The sequence below is a fragment of the Heteronotia binoei genome, chromosome 5 (genome assembly GCF_032191835.1).
Source record: "Heteronotia binoei isolate CCM8104 ecotype False Entrance Well chromosome 5, APGP_CSIRO_Hbin_v1, whole genome shotgun sequence".
Classification (NCBI taxonomy): domain Eukaryota; kingdom Metazoa; phylum Chordata; class Lepidosauria; order Squamata; family Gekkonidae; genus Heteronotia; species Heteronotia binoei.
Window position 1 is genome coordinate 156168440 of NC_083227.1, and position 20142 is coordinate 156188581.

Genomic DNA, 20142 nt, shown 5'->3' on the forward strand with positions numbered 1-20142 from the left:
GAAATGTAGCTGTGGTCTAAGGTCACTAAATCCCTAGAGAACTCTAATTCACAGCACAGAAATTAGCATTAAGGAAAGGTTAAGGCTTTTTATTAAAGTAACAAAAAGCAGTCAGGGGTTTAAAAGATAATCATGAAGGCAGTGCAGTACAGAAAACAAAAACATCACATAAATAACTAACACAATAATTGAACAGGCAGTAATTTACCATGTGGGATGGCAGCATTATCTCTTCAGCCGACAGCCATTCATCATCCTGGAAGAATGGCCAGAGGGAGTGGCAGGTTAGCAAGCCTCTTGCCATCTCACATCCCTCCACACTCAAAACTTCTGCTAGTACGTTGTTACAGTATTCGCGGCCCCCAAAGGTATTCCAGACTACCCATGGCAATGGAAATCTAATTACAAGATGACTCAACAGATCTTAGGTTTTGATAGCCCCCTTAGATTACTAGCTGTCAAAACAATTAAGGTCAGCTGTAACATTTTTTTCCCATTGTACATAGGCCCTTTGCAGCTACAGGGAGTCAAAGGCACTTTACCTGGCAACTCAGATCTTAAAAGAACTCTCACTACCTGCTGATGGTTTACACACCCCAGGCCATAGAGCCTAATTTAGGGTTCAGGACTCATGAAAGAGCCGACACCAGAAGGCCTTTTCATGACAATTCAACTGCTGATTTAAAAAAATAAAAAGCCCCACCCACCTTGAGAGGCAGGAAGCAATGGCTGCCATAGGAACAGCGTAAAGGAAAATGGCTTCCATAGGTCTGGGAGAATAATTTTTTTTTTCCAGTCCACAGCAGCTATCCTGGCTTTATTGCAGTGTTTCCCAAAACTTTGCAACAATGCAGGTTTGAGAAAGGTCAAAGAAAAGCTGGAGAAATCTTAGGCGGTATAAGCAGGGCTTTGTTTGTAGAAAAAGTTTTATATCATCAATTTTATTATATTATTCTTGTTCAGCCAGGCATATGTGTTAAAGGAGAAAGAACGCCTTTTAAAAAATCGGACCAAAGCCGAGCAGACGAGAGGAACAGAGACTATGAACAGGAATACAAACATGCTGAAAAAGATCAAGATGGGTAGCTGTGTTAGTCTGTCTGCAGCAGCAGAAAAGAGTAAGAGTCCAGTAGCAAAGACTGGCCGAGAGAGAGATCTTGGGGTCATAGTAGATAACTCACTGAAAATGTTGAGATGTGTGACTGCAATTAAAAATCCCAACACTGTGCTGGGAATTATTAGGAAGGGAACTGAAAACAAATCAGCCAGTATCATAATGGGATACAATCTCAAAAATGATAGAATGATCTCGGTCCGAATCCAAGGCAAACCATTCAATATCACAGTAATCCAAGTCTATGCCCCAACCACTGATGCAGAAGAGGCTGAAGGGGACCAGTTCTATGAAGATCTACAACACCTTCTAGAATTAACACCAAAAAAAGATGTCCTCCTCATCATAGGGGACTGGAATGCCAAAGTGGGAAGTCAAAAGGTAATCGGAAAAACTGACAAGGCTAATAGAGTTTTGTCAAGAGAACAAGCTGGTCATAGCGAGGAAATTGAGGAGGACCTAAAGAACCTCTTGTTGAGGGTGAAAGAGGAGAGCACAAAAGTAGGCTTGAAACTCAACAAAACTAAGATCATGGCATCCGGCCCCATCACACCTAGGCAAATAGAAGGGGAAGATATGGAAGTAGTGGCAGACTTCACATTTTTGGGGTCCAAGATCACTGCAGATGGTGACTTTGGCATTGAAATTAAAAGACGTTTGCTCCTTGGGAGAACAGCTATGGTGAACCTGGGCAGTATAATAAAAAGTAGAGACATCACCCTGCCAAAAAAAGGCCGTATAGTCAAAGCAATGGTATTCCCAGTAGTAATGTATGGTTGTGAGAGCTGGACCATAAGGAAGGCTGAGTGCAGATGAATAGATGCTTTGGAGCTGTGGTGCTGGAGAAGAATCTTGAGAGTCCCTTGAACTGCAAGAAGATCAAATCAGTCAGTCCTAAGGGAAATCAACCCAGACTGTTCCCTGGAAAGTCAGATGCTGAAGCTGAAGCTCAAATGCTTTGGCCACCAAATGAGAAGGGAGCACTCACTGGAGAAGATCCTGATGCTGAGAAAGACAGAAGGCGAAAGAAAAGGGGACGGCAAAAGATGAGACGACTGGACAGCATTACTGATGTAACAAACACGAATTGAGCAGACTTCGGGGGATGGTGGAAGACAGGAGGGCCTGGCGTGACTTTGTCCATGGTGTCACAAAGAGTCAGATTCAACTGTGCGACTGAACATCTCTCTCTCGGCTTGGCTTCGCGAACGAAGATTTAAGAAGGGTGCAATAGTCCACGTCTGCTGCAGGCTCGCTGGTGGCTGACAAGACCAATGCGGGACAGGCAGGTCCGGCCACAGTGGCTGCAGGGAAAAGTATTTTTTGACCGCAAGTAAGGATGCCCGTTGACCGCGGCTAGCCAACTGGGGTGGAGGAGACGAGCTTTGTTTAGGCCACCTTTTCTAGGCCCCTCTCCGTGTGGAGCAAGCAGTGCTGTCCCTACATAAGGCTGCTTGGTCGTTCAGGGTGCTGCCGAAAAATGCTTTCGTCTCCGGGTTAGCATCAGGCGACCAATACCCTGAACCGCCTACATGCAGGATCAGGACTGCGGCTTCCAGTGGCACCTTCCACCTGCCGTTTCGCCCCTTGCCCATCGCTGCAGGACTTGATGCGTTGTGGGTTGTGTATGTGGATATGCCCTTCAGGCCTGCGCAGAGGAATTTTTTAGGTGAAGCCCAGTGTGCGCGGTACTGGCTCCACCCTTTCACCTGGGGGTCATCTGCCATGGCCCAGTAAGCCGGGACGCCGGCAGCGAGTCCTCCAGGTGGTAGGTGTTACATTAACGAGCTCTATCTGCCCGGGTTTGATGTTAGAGTTTTCCTTCTCTTAGGCTGGCAAGGTTGGTGGGCCCAGCCTGCCCATCCGGTTATACCGCCGGACAATTCGGTCGCACCATGACGTAGCAAACTCTGTGAAAAACGGGGGGGGGGGGGGGGGACCAGCGAGAAGGTGTTGCTACGGATGCAGTAATGCAGGAGAGGCCATTGCAGTGACCATCTGCCAGGCATAGCCAGACAGTGACCATGCGGCATTCACTACACCGGGAGAGGAGAGGCTATGTATTGCGCATACACTTTCCCTGGGGGGGTAGGATACCCAGAGGCTTCTCTTATGTTCTTAAAGACTAACAAGATTTGTGGTAGGGTAGGAGCTTTTGTGAGTCACTGCTTGCCTTGTGGATAGAAGTGAGCAGTGACCCACAAAAGCTCATACTCTAACACAATTTTTTTGTTTGGCTGAAAAAGAGTAAGATGCTTTTGGTATGTCTCAGCAGCAGGTTTTCTGCCTTGGTAATTTCAGACGGAGATAATCCAGACAAGCATTACTATAGTCATGTGAGGATTTTTATGGTCCTACATGTGCCTTTGAGGCAAATTTTTACAGTAATGCATTTTATAAAATTAAAATACAGCCTTGGTAATTCCTTCCTTTGCATGCAGTACCTTAAATGATGCTGCATCAATTAGATCAGACATTGCATATTCATTTTGCATTTTTACTAAGCAGTTGAAGTAAGCGGTTGTGTGGATTAGCACAGTTAGCTGACTTAGCTTCTGATATGTTATTGAAATATTGCCTGCATGAGCAATTTGCAGTCAGAGGGCAGAAATAATTCTAATGAGGTCAATTAGCATTTGAAGTTCTTTTTAGTAGCTTTAATTAAGCACAACCTTATACCAAGGACGTCTGTGATTTCTTTCCTCGCCTCTTTGTTAACGTGATCTATAGAAAAGTTAAACTATTTATTTCAAGTTTGCACAAAAGAATCCTCTCATTTTCACTGCCTGCTCTTTTAGTTAAGAAACCAACAACACCACATTCGTGAGGTAAAATGACCCTCCATGGATTTACAAGGGAAGCAAAAGAGCTTTTAAGGCCATTCCATCCATCCGATAACCGATGGTCGTGCATCCCAGAGTCACATTTAATACGAATTCAAGTTCTTGTGTTTTTCCTGCGGGATGTTTAGAGCTCATTTAAGACATTCTGTGTTGTTGGGGAGTTTTATTCTGTAGATGAGGACATTTTTGGGGAGCGTTGCTTACTTTGGTTCGAAATGCTGCTGCAAATGAAAAAGGGGTGACGGTGATGCAAACAGGCGAGTGAGCAAGTGAGGGAGGAGCAGTAGCAGGCGCCGCTGCTCCCCTGCTCCGGCCGAGGGACACTAATGCCAGTGGGCAAGGAAGCAGCTGCCACCCACTTCCCCAGCCTGTGAACTGTGAAGGGATGCCAATGGAAGCAAGCGGGTGCGGGGGGGGGGGGGGGGAGGAGCTGTCCTGCTGCTGCTGCCACATGAGTTTTAGAGGGATGACCGTGACAGTTAGCAGGGAGTCATCAACTGCCCCATCACCACTATATGAACAGTGGGGGGCAGTAGTGTGGGTGAGGGGAGGTGAAAATAGTTGCCCTCCTGCTGCGTTAGCTACGGAGGCGGAAGTGGTACAGACTTGCAGGCGTACGGGGGAGCAGGAGTAAACACTCGCAGGGTGGCCCGGTGAGCAAGTGGAGAAGTCTCTCGGTTCCCTCTCTTATTCAGATATAATAAGAGAATATCGCTAATCCTCTGTGTTGTAGTTCCTCACTGATGCTGTTTTAAGTCAACAAACCTGGTAGGAGAGGGGATAGATAATGTGTGAGGAGGTAATGGAAATGGCAGACAGGTGCACTTGCCACCCCACAGAGTGGATTACTTGTCTTCCCAACAGTGTTGCATTGATAGGTTTCTATGCACAATATTTCTGCCTATTATTACTCTGTCAGGAAACCTTTTTTTGGAGGGGGAGGACCCTATAAAAGCTTGGACCTGCTGTTTTCCTTTTCATGTCAAATACTTTCTTACTGAGAAACTTACATTTATGGGTTATGTGTGACTTGCTTTGCACTGCTATTGCTTTACCATCGCCAAACTGTGCGAGTATGTATGTGGTTTAATGCCTGCATTCTTGGAGTGTCAAATGCCTAAATTTAACCATGCTACGAGTAAGGTTTAATTGCCTATGAAATTAAATTAGTAGTCTTTCTCTTATCTGTCTAGGAGGAGTTATGCAATGGGAGATGCAGCCTGAGAGATTTTTATCTCAGTTGGCTGGGGAAATATAAAGTGCCAGGCGTGTATTTTGCTTTATTCCACAATAAAATGGAGCAGAGTTCTCTGATGTGCTTGAAATTTGGCAAACTATGTTCCACGGCTGCAGGCTACAGTCCCTGAGAATATCATCCCAACTGGGTGGAAAACAAAGAAAGAAAAAAGAGCTGGAATAGTGTTTGTTATTAAAACCGATGAAAAAAACCAAATTCAGTAAAGGATCTAAGCGGATATAATAACAAACAGAAGGGAAATCGATAACATTGATAGGGAAAGAAGCAAACTGATTTTATTATTATGTTTTGGTGTAACCTCTTGCTAGCTGTCGTTCCTACATAAATTTGCTCTTCTGTATTTGAAGATGTGACAATAAATTATAATTGTCAAAAAATATTTTTTTAGATATCTGGAAGGGAATCACTTATCTGCTGTGCCCAAGGAACTCTCCATGTTCAAGCATCTGACATTGATGTAAGTATCTCAGCATGTGGTGCTGCCCCAATGAAAGTATTTTTCCGTTCTATGATGTAGGCACATAATATGCATTCCTGTACAGTGATACTGGTGACTGACTAACTCACACATGGACTGTTAAAGGCGTCTTGCAAATACAGCTTGCATGGTAAACTCTTTTTTTCCTCTGGAAATGGAAAATATTAGCCAGTGCTGCCTTTAAAATAGGGATCACTCATAATATTAGGGTTTGTAGAATCTTTCGGGCTCAAGTGCCGTGTTCTACTGGAGAAAGTTTTTCTTCTCCAGTAGAACACGGCACTTGAGCCCGAAAGATTCTTAAAACCCTAATGATGTTACCAGCCGTGAAAACCTGAAATCTTTGATAACTCATAATATTGCTTGAGCCGGATGATAATCCTGTTTCTGTTAGAGGCACATGGAAGGCAAGTTGTCCAGAGCCCTCCTTGCTGGTGACAGTATTAAGTCTTTAACTAGGAAGGCAGTTTGAGTACATGTTTGAGTATGTTGCCCTGACCTGGATATCCCAGACGAGCCCAATCTCATGAAATCTCAGAAGCTAAGCAGCCCTGGTTAGTAATTGGGTGGGAGACCACCAAGAAAGGTCAAGGCCATGACAGAGAAGCAGGCAGTGGCAAACCACCTCTGGACCATCTCTTGCCTTGAAAACCCTACAGTAGGGGTGTCAATTGTCCAGCCCACAGGCCCGATCCAGCCCCCAGAGGGCTTCTATGTGGCCTGTGAGGAACTGGCTATGGTTTGCTTCCTTCTCCCCCTTTCCTGCTTCTGTCATCACCATTTTTGTTTTTCGCCATGGGACTGAGGCAGCCTCTCACTCTTTCCCTATTCCTCCTCATTCTTCGGCAGGGAGGGGGAGGTATGAGGAGTCTCAGCCAATGGAGGAGCTTGGCTCTGTAGCTCTGCTATCTGACTGGGAGAGCCTGGCACAGCTAGAGCTCTCTCAATGAAAGCCAGAGCTGTGCCTGACTCTCTCAGTCACACAGCACAGCTACAGAACCAAGCTCCTCCATTGGCTGAGGCTCCTCCTCCTTCCCTCTCCCTTGGGGAAGAATGAGACACCACTTTGCTTAGCTGTCTCAATCCCACAGGAGAAATTTTAAAAGCTCCTGTAAGACCAACACAGTTTTATTCAAGATAAGTAAGAGGGTTTTGCCTTGTTTGTCCCCACCCCACCCCCATTAACCTGGTTTTGCCAGGAAAGCCATGTGAACTGTTTAGATGAGGAAGAATAACAAGCCAGTAAGGTGGAGATGGAAGATTTTGAACTTAGGCTTCCCAGATACTAGGCTGATACTGATCACTATACATTGATATCTCTCTGTTCTTGCACTGCCTCATAGGAGTTGCAGTGATTTTTCTGGAGAAGACTATAGCTTTGTAGATAAACACATAGTCCTCAATCTGTGTCTTGATGCCTTCACATGTTCTTGACCATCACACAAAGCAATTTATGTACTTAAAAGCTCTCAATGCCCAGCCATTTCATATTTTTCCCTGGGTCCTAGGTCACAGGGCACAGAGCACTGATCATGAGATTTCTGTAATGAATGGCAATAAATCAGAAGTAGGTTTGCAACTTACAGATACAACAATTGAACAACACCTGAAGAGCATACTCAAGATTGCTACAGCACAGACATTGTCACCAGATTTTGATGCAATAATTCAAAGCAAGTGGTGTCAGTTATCAGAGTGTTAAATAAACAAAATATTCAAGGATGCTAATCTTTTAAGCATGTTTTATTTATTTTTAATTTTTAACTGTGTTTGTCTTATTTATATCTTCATTACCTGGCATTACATTTTATGACACACATGGCCAAGCCTGACAAGGCCTTTTTGTTCTTGTTGTTCAGTCGCACAGTCGAGTCTGACTCTTTGTGGCCCCATGGACAAAGTCAAGCCAGGCCCTCCTGTCTTCCACCATCCTCCTAAGTCTGCCCAAATTTGTGTTTGTTACATCAGTAACAGTGTCCAGCCATCTCATCTTTTGCCGTCCCCTTCTTCTTTTGCCTGCTGTCTTTCCTAGCATCAGGATCTTCTCCAGGGAGTGCTCCCTTCTCATTTGGTGGCCAAAGCATTTGAGCTTCAGCTTCAGCATCTGACCTTCCAGGGAACAGTCTGGGTTGATTTCCCTTAGGACTGACTGATTTGATCTTCTTGCAGTCCAAGGGACTCTCAAGAGTCTTCTCCAGCACCATATTTCAAAAGCATCTATTCTTCTGTGCTCGGCCTTCCTTATGGTCCATTTCTCACAGCCATACATTACTACTGGGAATACCATCGCTTTGACTACATGGACTTTTGTTGGCAGGGCGATGTCTCTACTTTTTATTATACTGCCCAGGTTCGCCATAACTGTCCTCTCAAGGAGCAAACATCTTTTAATTTCATGGTTATAGTTACCATCTGCCGTGACTTGGATCCCAGAAATGTGAAATCTGTCACTACTTCTATGTCTTCCCCTTCTATTTGCCAAGGTTTGATGCGGCCAGATGCCATGGTCTTAGTTTTTTTGATGTTGAGTTTCAAGCCAACTTTTGTGGTCTCCTCTTTCACCCTCAACAAGAGGTTCTTTAGGTCCTCCTCACTTTCTGCCATTAGAGTAATGTCATCTGCATATCTGAGGTTGTTGATGTTTTTCCCGGCAACCTTAATTCCAGCTTGTGCTTCATCCAGGCCAGCATTCCGCATGATGTACTCTACATATAAATTAAATAATCAGGTGACAATATACATTCTTGTTGAACTCCTTTTCCTATTCTAAACCAATCAGTTGTTCCTTATCCCGTTCTGACCGTTGCTTCTTGACCCTTATACAGGTTTCTCAGGAGACATGTGAGGTGGTCTGGTACTCCCATCTCAACAGTTTGTTGTGATCCACACAATCAAAGGCTTTAGCATAGTCGATGAAGCAGAAATAGAAGTTTTTCTGATACTCCCGTGCTTTCTCCATAATCCATCGAATGTTGGCAATTTGATCTCTAGTTCCTCTACCTCTCCGAAACCCAGCTTGAACTTCTGGTAGTTCCTGATCTATATACTGCTGAAGCCTAGCTTGTAGGATAACATGACCTTGCTGGCATGTGAAATGAGTGCAATGGTGCAATAGTTTGAACATTCCTTGGCATTACCCTTCTTTGGGATTGGAATATAAACTGATCTTTTCCAATCCTGTGGCCACTTTTGTGTTTTCCAAATTTGTTAACATAATGTGTGCATCACTTTAACAGCATCATATTTTAGGACTTTGAATAGCTCAACTGGGATACCATCATCTCCACTCGCTTTGTTGTTAGTAATATTTTCTAAGGCCCATTTGACTTCACACTCCAGGATGTCTGGCTCAAGGTCATCGATTTCACTGTCATAGTTTTCCGGGACATTGAAATCCTTCTTGTATAATTCTTCTGTGTATTCTTGCCATCTCTTCCTGATCTCTTCTGCTTCTGTTAGGTCCCTACCATTTTTGTCCGTTATCATGGCCATCTTTGCACGAAACGTTCCCTTGATTTCTCCAATTTTCTTGAAGAGATCTCTTGTCCTTCCCATTCTATTATTTTCCTCTATTGCTTTGCATCATTCCTTCAGGAAGGCTTCCTTATCTCTCCTTGCTGTTTTCTGGAAAGCTGCATTCAGTTGGGTGAATCTTTCCTTTTCACCTTTGCCTTTCGCTTTCCTTCTTTCCTCAGCTATTTGTAAAGCCTCGTCAGACAGCCACTTTGCTTTCTTGCATTTCTTTTTCTTTGGGATGGTGCTGATTGCTGCCCTCTGTACAATGTCATGTACAGAGTAGTTCTTCAGGCACTCTATCATCTCTAGTTTCTTAAACCTATTCTTCACCTCCACTGTATATTCATAAAAGATGTGATCAAGGTCAAACCCGAATGGCCTAATGGCTTCCCCAGTTTTCTTCAGTTTAAGCCTGAATTTTGCGATTAATAGCTCATGATCTGAGCCGCAGTCAGCTCCAGGTCTTGTTTTTGCTGACTGTAAGGAGCTTTTCCATCTTTGACTGCAGAGTATATAATCAATCTGATTTCTGTGTTGCCCATCAGGTGATGTCCATGTGTGGAGTCGCCTTTTAGGTTGTTGGAAGAGGGTGTTCGCTATGACCAGTTTGTTCTCTTGGCAAAAAGTCTTTGCCCGGCTTCATTTTGTTCTCCAAGGCCAAACTTGTCAGTTGTTCCAGTTACCTTTTGACTTCCTACTTTGGCATTCCAGTCCCCTATGATGAGGAGGACATCTTTTCTTGGTATTAATTCTAGAAGGTGTTGTAGATCTTCATAGAACTGGTCCACTTCAGCATCTTCTGCATCAGTGGTTGGGGCCTAGACTTGGATTATTGCGATATTGAATGGTTTGCCTTGGATACGGACTGAGATCATTCTGTCATTTTTGAGATTGTATCCCATTACTGCCTTCCTCACTCTCTTGTCAACTATAAAGGCAACACCATTTCTTCTATGGGACTCTTGGCCACAATAATAGATGTAGTGATCGTCTGAGTTAAATTCACCCATTCCCGTCCGTTTTAGTTCACTGCTTCCCAAGATGTCGATGTTCAGTCTTGCCATCTCTTGTTTGACCACATCTATGTCAAATCCAGCTCTTATGAGTTTGACACCCATGTAGCCACAGGTACGTTGTGACTAGGGGTGTGCATTTCGAATACTTTCACTAATAAAAAGGTGTTACCCTGCGAGTACTTGCTCTGATTTTACAGGAGGATTCTGAATTGGCCATTGATTATGAATCTCTGCTTCTTCCTTACTGTGAGACAGATTCTTCTGCCAAAACACTGTTCCCCGCTCTAACTGAGCAGCCACTTGGTAGCCATGTTAATAAGAGAATTATAACTTTTTATAACCAGCTAATGTATAACCAGCAATGGCGTGCCTGCTGACTGCGACATCTGTGTGGGCAGGCGTTCAGCCAATGCTAAGCCAATTGCACTGGCTACCAATTGAGTACCGGATCTGCTTCAAGGTGTTGGTACTGACCTTTAAAGCCCTATGTGGCCTAGAACCAGAATACCTGAGGGACCACCTCTCCTCATATGTGCCCCGGAGAGCCTTGCAGACCGTCATTTACTGGTCGTTTCCAGCCCAAAGGATGTCTGCTTAGCCTCAACCGGGGCCAGGGCTTTTTCTGCCCTAGCCCCGGCCTGGTGGAACATGGTCCCAGATCAGGCCCTGTGGGACCTATTACAGTTCTTCAGGGCCTGTAAAGAGGAGCCGTTCAACCAGACCTTCGATTAAGGTGGTGGGCACCCAATTCTTAGGCCTCCCTTGCTGTAGTTGGGGAGGGACCGTGGCTCAGTGGTAGAGCATCTGCTTGGGAAGCAGAAGGTCCCAGGTTCAATCCCTGGCATCTCCAAAAAAGGGTCCAGGCAAATAGGTGTGAAAGACCTCAGCTTGAGACCCTGGAGAGCCGCTGCCAGTCTGAGAAGACAATACTGACTTTGATGGACCAAAGGTCTGATTCAGTATAAGGCAGCTTCATATGTTCATATGTAGTTCTCCAAATGTATACAGCCCATAATAATAAGGTCTCCCATTTGGTTTATGACCTAGCAGCTTCCAGCTATTTGGACTGCTGTCATTCCCAATTTATTATGCAACCTGTTTTTAATTGTTTAATTATTTATCATTGTAACTATTTTAATGGTCTTTGTAGTATTATTATTGTGACCCACCCTGAGCCTGCTTGCAGGGAGAGTGGGATATAAATTGCAAAATAAATAAATAACAACTTTCTGCATGCCCCACCCTTTTATAGAGAAGGTATTAGGCTTTTGCCCAGGCCAGAGATTTATTGTCGCTAAGGAGGAGTCCTCTTGTAATTCCCTTTGTAAATGGCACTTGACACGAAGTGAAGTTCAAACATGAACGATGATTTCATTGAACAGCCACAGTTGGGTTAAGAATAGGCAGGGGATGATAAACTGATGTAAATTGTATTGGTTATACCAGGGGTGGCCAACGGTAGCTCACCAGATGTTTTTTGCCTACAACTCCCATCAGCCCCAGCCATTGGCCATGCTGGCTGAGGCTGGTGGGAGTTGTAGGCAAAAAATGTCTGGAGAGCTACCGTTGACCACCCCTGGGTTATACAAATTATAATACAAATTATAATATTATACAAATTGTAATATTTTGAACTGGCAACAGAATATAGTTGAAGCTTATTTTCTTAGAGAATCATTCCTTAACTGTGAGAGGTTTGTCCCTTCTGAGCTGAACCCACTGAATAATTGAGTAAGAAATATCCTCCTCTTTCTAGGAGCAATGATCCTTTTCTGCTAGACTGGCAGTTTTAACCTACTATCCAGTCTCTTCTATCCCAGTTCTGGAGGCTGTGATTGAATGGAATTCAGCTAGGGTTTTAAGCTCTAATTTCTGAACTTTCCCCCAAATGTGATGATACACAGTGAGGGCAAGGAGTTGTGTCCCTTCACTTCCCAAGTTAATTTGTCTATTTCCCTCAGACCAACGCACACACACTCCTCCAGACTGGCTACTGCCAAGCCAAAGTCCACACCATGACTGACTGACTCTTTTCCCCAGCACTCAGCTGATTCCAAAGCTCTCCTAAGCTGGTGCTGATCAATCAGAGAGAAGGGGGTGGGTGCAGGCAGCAGCCTGTCAATCAAATTGTGCTTCACAGTTAGGCATTAACCCTTTAAACTCCCCGCTCTCAGCTTTTGATGCACTTGGCATCCTGGTTTTGGAGATCCGTTGGTCACACCATTCTTAATAGTTTGTTTGGAAAATCTTGATTCTAATCATCATCATCATAGTTTAATACAGTCTCACGACCAGAATACAGTATAAACGTAATACGAAAAAAATAAAAACAGACATAGTATACTAAAATAGAGATTGAAATTTAAGAACTTTAAAATGCAATTCCTGCAGTCTAAGAATTAATGCACAAAACTCAGCAACTGAATGCGTAATCTCTGAATTCTTATCTGATGGGAACCAATTAAGTCTTGCTTTGTTTGTATTAATATAAGCAGGTGTCCCATCGACTAATTTATTTATTTATTCATTATTTGTATCCCGCCCTTCCCACAAGTGGCCTTCCCACAAGTGGCTAATGAAGTGATATTTCTAAAACGAGCCTCCCTATAATATGGGCAACTGAAAAACATATGCTTTACAGAGTCAGCCTCACTTAGAGGGCATGAGCATGGCCTTTCAGAATAGGGGATTTTATTGTACCTGCCTTGCATAACTGCAGATGGAAGGGCAGAACATCTAGCTAGAGCAAATGCCCTTCTAAAATGTCTTTCTTCCAATGAAGTCAGATATGATGCCGGCTCAATAGTGCTTTTGATAGCAACACCCCAAGTTTGGATGCGCTAGAGATATCAGACTGTCGCTCTATGTCCTCAATTCTATGTTTAATTAGCCCTTTAGCTTGTTCAAGTCCATAAGTTAAGATTAATTGAGGTGAAAAGCCAATTCTATGAATATGGCTGTAGACTGCCTTGAGCCAACTGGATTGGAAATCATCCTGGAAAATCAAAGGAAACGTGCCTTGTGGGTTAAAATGACCTTTCAGCCACATATAGATGGATAGAATACAAACCCTAGCTTCAAACCTGAGATTACCAGACTCCAGTCATATCCAAGCATCGGATACACAGTTCGGAACTTGCAGAACAGCTCTTAGAAATATGGACTAAACTATTTCTTGTGGGGCAAAGCACGAGGAGGGTGATCCTAGAAACGTTCCATAGAGCAGTCGTGCCAATGATGTGGCCTTATATAACTTCAGGGCCGCTTAACATAGTATCCTCCGTGAGTTCGAAAAAAATTCCAGTGTGGCATTTGCTGATCTTTCCCCTAGATCAGCAACATATTTGCTGTGCTTAACCCTAGAACCAGAGGCCTGTAAAACTACACCTAAGTATTTAAAACTGTCAACTGGTTCTATCTGATGTCCGTTTATTGCCCAATTCCTGGGTTTTGATCTATTCCCAAAGGCTGCAGTGTTGGTTTTTTGATAGTTTATTGTGAGAAGTTCGTCTTCACAGAAAACGCTGAACTTCCTTAGGGCTCGCCTAAGACCGACTGGGGTTCGAGATGATATCACAGCATCATCAGCATTCAGTAAGACAGATATATGCCGGTTTGCAAGTTTAGGGGGATGGAGATCAGATGTGTTGAGCCAACTTACTATATTATTGATGTAAAAAAATAAACAAAGCTGGGGCTAATAGACATCCTTGCCTAACACCTCTAAGGGTTTTTGTAGGGTCAGTGAGATGGCCAGATCTACTGCATCTGACTCTTAAAGTATGGTCATGTCGGGCCTGTAATAGAAACAGAAGTCTTTTATCAATGTTTGAATTTAGGAGCTTATTCCAAAGCCGGGGTCTGATTCTAGTTAGGGGAGGGATGGCGGCTCAGTGGTAGAGCATCTGCTTGGGAAGCAGAAGGTCCCAGGTTCAATCCCCGGCATCTCCAACTAAAAAAGGGTCCAGGCAAGTAGGTGTGAAAAACCTCAGCTTGAGACCCTGGAGAGCCGCTGCCAGGCTGAGTAGACAATACTGACTTTGATGGACCGAGGGTCTGATTCAGTATAATGCAGCTTCATATGTAGGAGGGACGGTGGCTCAGTGGTAGAGCATCTGCTTGGGAAGCAGAAGGTCCCAGGTTCAATCCCCGGCATCTCCAACTAAAAAAGGGTCCAGGCAAGTAGGTGTGAAAAACCTCAGCTTGAGAACCTGGAGAGCCGCTGCCAGGCTGAGTAGACAATACTGACTTTGATGGACCGAGGGACTGATTCAGTAGAAGGCAGCTTCATATGTTCATATATTCTAATCAAAATTTGAGAAAATACTTGTTTTCAGCATCAATGACCTTTATGTCTGTGTCTTCCTACAGTGACTTGAGTAACAACAGCATCAGCATGTTGGCCAATTACACCTTCAGTAATATGACACAGCTCTCGACACTGTAAGTATTCAGCGGTTCTGGCATCAGCTCTAATTGCTGTTCAGTGTGAAGTCGATAACGTTAAGCAGAGACTACTTAATGTTTCTGGGTTAACGAATTCTGCTTTGCTTGTGCTTCGCTGAACCTGTGGCCAAGATTTGGAACCTGTTTTCTCTGGTTCTTTAGGATCCTGAGCTACAACAGGCTACGGTGTATCCCAGTCCATGCGTTCAATGGGCTCAAGTCTCTCAGAGTGCTGTAAGTATAAGTATCGCTATGTCTGGGTTATGGTTTAGCAGATAGTAGATGACAGCGGGGTTTTTAAGGAGCAGATGGCTTTCCCTTGACTCACTACATCACACACATTTCCGGACAATTAGCTCCAATGTACTTGTACCAAGATGTAAAATGGCCTGTAACCACTGACGCAGGTGAACGTTGGGTTTGTGTGCAGAATGCAAGATCTTGTTGAGCTTTGAAAGAATTTTAGAGTGCTTGAGAAGGCTGTTCCGAAGAAGGTTTGTGTCAGATGCTTCTATATCCTTTTGTAGCGGGATACTGCTGGGACAATACAATTGCATGTATTCTCTTATACAGTTCTGTAGCGGCCAGTAACTAGAATGGCCAGTGGCTTAATCTCAAAAGGAAGAAAGCGCACAGGCAATGAGCCTGTGTCCTGCCCCTTCTTTCTTACTCACTTTTCCCTGGGAAACAGGAAAAGGAGCTCTAGGAAATAGATCAGTGGCATATCATGCATGTTTCCAGCAGTCTACCTTCATTTCTGCAGCTAGTGTCATCACAGTCAGATGATCTATGGAAGCATGAAGTGCCAGAAGTATGTGGGCTATACCACCCACATGTTTCTGGAAAACCTCCGTCTTCCTCCTTTCACAACAGGCAATGTGCTATCTTAGGAAAAGAAGAAGAAGAAGATATTGGATTAATATCCCGCCGTCCACTCCAAAGAGTCTCAGAGCAGCTTACAATCTCCTTTACCTTCCTCCCCCACAACAGACACCCTGTGAGGTAGATGAAGATATTGGATTTATATCCCGCCGTCCACTCCGAAGAGTCTCAGAGCGGCTCACAATCTCCTTTCCCTTCCTCCCCCACAACAGACACCCTGTGAGGTAGATGAAGATATTGGATTTATATCCCGCCCTCCACTCTGAAGAGTCTCAGAGCGGCTCACAATCTCCTTTCCCTTCCTCCCCCACAACAGACACCCTGTGAGGTAGATGAAGATATTGGATTTATATCCCGCCGTCCACTCCGAAGAGTCTCAGAGCGGCTCACAATCTCCTTTACCTTCCTCCCCCACAACAGACACCCTGTGAGGTAGATGAAGATATTGGATTTATATCCCGCCCTCCACTCCGAAGAGTCTCAGAGCGGTTCACAATCTCCTTTCCCTTCCTCCCCCACAACAGACACCCTGTGAGGTAGATGAAGATATTGGATTTATATCCCGCCCTCCACTCCGAAGAGTCTCAGAGTGGCTCACAATCTCCTTTACCTTCCTCCCCCACAACAGACACCCTGTGAGGTAGATGAAGATATTGGATTTATATCCCGTCCTCCACTCCAAAGAGTCTTAGAGCGGCTCACAATCTCCTTTACCTTCCTCCCCCACAACAGACACCCTGTGAGGTAGATGAAGATATTGGATTTATATCCCGTCCTCCACTCCAAAGAGTCTTAGAGCGGCTCACAATCTCCTTTACCTTCCTCCCCCACAACAGACACCCTGTGAGGTAGATGAAGATATTGGATTTATATCCCGCCCTCCACTCCGAAGAGTCTCAGAGCAGCTCACAATCTCCTTTACCTTCCTCCCCCACAACAGACACCCTGTGAGGTAGATGAAGATATTGGATTTATATCCCGTCCTCCACTCCGAAGAGTCTCAGAGCGGCTCACAATCTCCTTTACCTTCCTCCCCCACAACAGACACCCTGTGAGGTGGGTGGGGCTGGAGAGGGCTCTCACAGCAGCTGCCCTTTCAAGGACAACCTCTGCCAGAGCTATGGCTGACCCAAGGCCATTCCAGCAGATGCAAGTGGAGGAGTGAGGAATCAAACCCAGTTCTCCCAGATAAAAGTCCGCACACTTAACCACTACACCAAAGAACAGGCATTGTGGGAGAGACATGTAGAAATGGGGGAATGGCAGCCCGTTGGAGATGGTGGTTATTTTTGTTTGCCTATTTGTTTAAAAACATTTATAAATCTGTTTTTTCCTCAGACCCAAGGTAGCTTCCATGGGCAACAACAGATTGCCATGCAGAACACACATTGAAACCAAATCGCGGCAGACATCGCTCCAAACATCTTACCCTCTGAAGAGAACACTTTTGCTTGCCTTCTGAAAAAGCAGGAAGCGAGGGGTACCTCTCATGCTAGTTTTAATACTAGCCCTGCCGCACAAAATGACCTTTTTCTAGCTCTCATAGAATAGATTGGCCTAAGGGAAGGCACTGTGAGGAGAAGGTTGTCTGAGCAGCTCAGTTGATGCACGTGCATGTTAAGGAATACCAGTAATGAGATAGGAGGGTCCCGAGCTATAGAGCATTTTGAATCGGGCCTCGAAGTAACCAATGCAATGAAACAGCCACATCTTGTAGCAATTGTGATTTCTGAGTCATCTTCGAAGGTAGTCTACATGCAGAGTGCATTAGAGTCGTCTAATCTTGCAGTTAGATTCCAGTCTGGTAGCATTTTAGAGACCAAGAAGATTTAGGGGGGGTGTCTTATGTTGGTCTCCAAGGTGCTACAGGACTGCGATCTAGCTGTTCTACTGCAAAACAACATGGCTACCTCTGAAATAATATTCCAGTGGCATGGATCAGCATGGCTAGGTCAACAGCATCTAAGCCAGTTAATGAAAGGAAGGCAACAACAGCATCCTGTTCCTTCATCAACAAGGCTGTGTGCAGGAGAATCCCCAAATACTTTTCTTGGCCTATGAAAGAAAGCTTGACCCAATCTAAAATTGTTAAATCAATCCTAGCCAACGTTTCTATCTTCGCAGCCACCATCATCTCCATCTTGTCTCAACTGAGGGCCCACCTAGACACAATGGGCATCCCTAGGTTCACTCCGGGACATGCCACCACTTTAAAAGTGAGTTCCTGGCTGAAAAGTCAGGAGAGCCAGTTTGGTGTAGTGGTTAAGTGTGCGGACTCTTATCTGGGAGAACCGGGTTTGATTCCCCATTCCTCCACTTGCACCTGCTAGCATGGCCTTGGGTCAGCCATAGCTCTCTTATCTGGGAGAACCGGGTTTGATTCCCCACTCCTCCACTTGCACCTGCTGGCATGGCCTTGGGTCAGCCATAGCTCTGGCAGAGGTTGTCCTTGAAAGGGCAGCTGCTGTGAGAGCCCTCTCCAGCCCCACCCACCTCACAGGGTATCCGTTGTGGGGGAGGAAGGGAAAGGAGATTGTGAGCCGCTCTGAGACTCTTTGGAGTGGAGGGCGGGATATAAATCCAATATCTTCATCTACCTCACAGGGTGTCTGTTGTGGGGGAGGAAGGGAAAGGAGATTGTGAGCCGCTCTGAGACTCTTCGGAGTGGAGGGCGGGATATAAATCCAATATCTTCATCTACCTCACAGGGTGCCTGTTGTGGGGGGAGGAAGGTAAAGGAGATTGTGAGCCGCTCTGAGACTCTTCAGAGTGGGGGCGGGATATAAATCCAATATCTTCTTCTACCTCACAGGGTGTCTGTTGTGGGGGAGGAAGGGAAAGGAGATTGTGAGCTGCTCTGAGACTCTTCTGAGTGGAGGGCGCAATATAAATCCAATATATTCTATCTTCTTCTAAAAGTCCTTTAAACTGCATAATAGGGATTTGATTCTGATCAGGACCACCTTGGGATTCCACCCCCCCCCCAAACACTCTGTTTTTCCTGCCAAAAAATTGCCAAGGACATTATTGTTGAAGGAAACAGAAAAAGGGAAGAGGCTTTAGGGGCTTTCAGGGAAAGGAAAGAGAAAACAGTGCTCTCTTCAGTTCGTTGCAGAACCCGGATCGTCAGTATCCAATTCTCAGCATGACCAAATCTGTGGATACTTAAATTTAGAAATCAAAGCCATGGGCAGAGAAGGCAGCACTTTCTACAAAGCCGAGGAAATATCCAGTTTGCAGAAAAATCTGAAATCTAAAAAATCATGCACTGGGATTTCACAACCCCTCCCCCCCCCAATAATAGAAGCAGTGCCTGTAGCTTTAAGGAATGAATGCCTTCTGCAGTTGCAGTTGTGGGGGTTACTAGGCAATCACAACGGTAATACCAACGTTCAACCCTTGCTTTATGTCAGTGAAAGGCAGGGTGGCAGAGACCTCATTAAGGCCAGGCTTGTGAGCAACCACGGGCAGACTCAGCTGCTGACTACTATTCAGGGTCGCCAGGTCTTTTTGGAAAATACCTGGAGACTTTGGGGGTGGATCCGGGAGAGGGCGGGGTCTGGGGAGGGCAGGAGCCTCAGTATCGTCCAATGCCCTAGAGTCCACCCTTCAAAGCAGCCATTTTCTCAGGGAAGCTGATCTCTGCCAGCTGGAGATAAATTGTAAAAACGAGATCCTCAGGTCCCTCCTGGAGGCTGGCAATCCGACTGCTATTCCACAGCAGCCATCAGTATGAAATCCTGCAGGCTTCACACTTGGAAATGTCATCAGCTACTATTGACGAAACAGAAAGCCAACAAAACCTTTGCAAACTAGCTAAGAGAATTTTAACTCCTCACACATCAGCCAACCCGGATCGACCGCAGAGTATACCTCCATCAGATAAATGCATCCAATCCAAGCTCTCAAATCGGTATATGAAGAAGAAGAAGAAGAAAATGATATTGGATTTATATCTCGCCCTCCACTCCGAAGAGTCTCAGAGCGGCTCACAATCTCCTTTCCCTTCCTCCCCCACAACAGACACCCTGTGAGGTGGGTGGGGCTGAGAGGACTCTCACAGCAGCTGCCCTTTCAAGGACAACCTCTGCCAGAGCTATGGCTGACCCAAGGCCATGCCAGCAGGTGCAAGTGAAAGAGCGGGGAATCAAACCCGGTTATCCCAGATAAGAGTCCGCACACTTAACCACTACACCAAACCGGCTTTCATATCCTATGTATTTTAATATGATATCTGAAGGTACACTTAAAAATGTAATGTGTGGAGGCCCAAACAGCAACACAGAATCTGAACTTATGAGCAAGGCACATATTCTTGCACCTATAATTAAATCTGGTATTTAAGGACAACGTTCAAATTAATAAGATAATTCCCTCTTTAATATTGATCGGGCAGACTTCCTTGCAAACAAAATAATTAGGAAAGGAGTGGCTCATGCATTAAAAAGACCCTGTTACCTGCGCATCAGACAATAAGCAATGTATCTTTTCGAAGAAGAAACCTGAAGACATGGAAATGCTTTTGCTGATTATTCCTTTCTGCGTTTCTCTTGGGAACCCCGATAATAAACAAATGACACTAACAGATT

At 44.9% G+C, this 20142-nt stretch overlaps 1 protein-coding gene across 1 annotated transcript in view; it reads left to right on the top strand.

Annotated features, from left to right (window-relative positions):
- Window positions 1-20142, top strand: part of SLIT3 (slit guidance ligand 3) — an 884772-nt gene that overhangs the window by 704878 nt on the left and 159752 nt on the right. The window contains exons 21-23 of the mRNA XM_060240620.1: window positions 5604-5672; window positions 14597-14668; window positions 14834-14905. Coding sequence (XP_060096603.1) covers window positions 5604-5672; window positions 14597-14668; window positions 14834-14905 — 213 coding nt within the window. The remainder of the gene's footprint in view (window positions 1-5603; window positions 5673-14596; window positions 14669-14833; window positions 14906-20142) is intronic.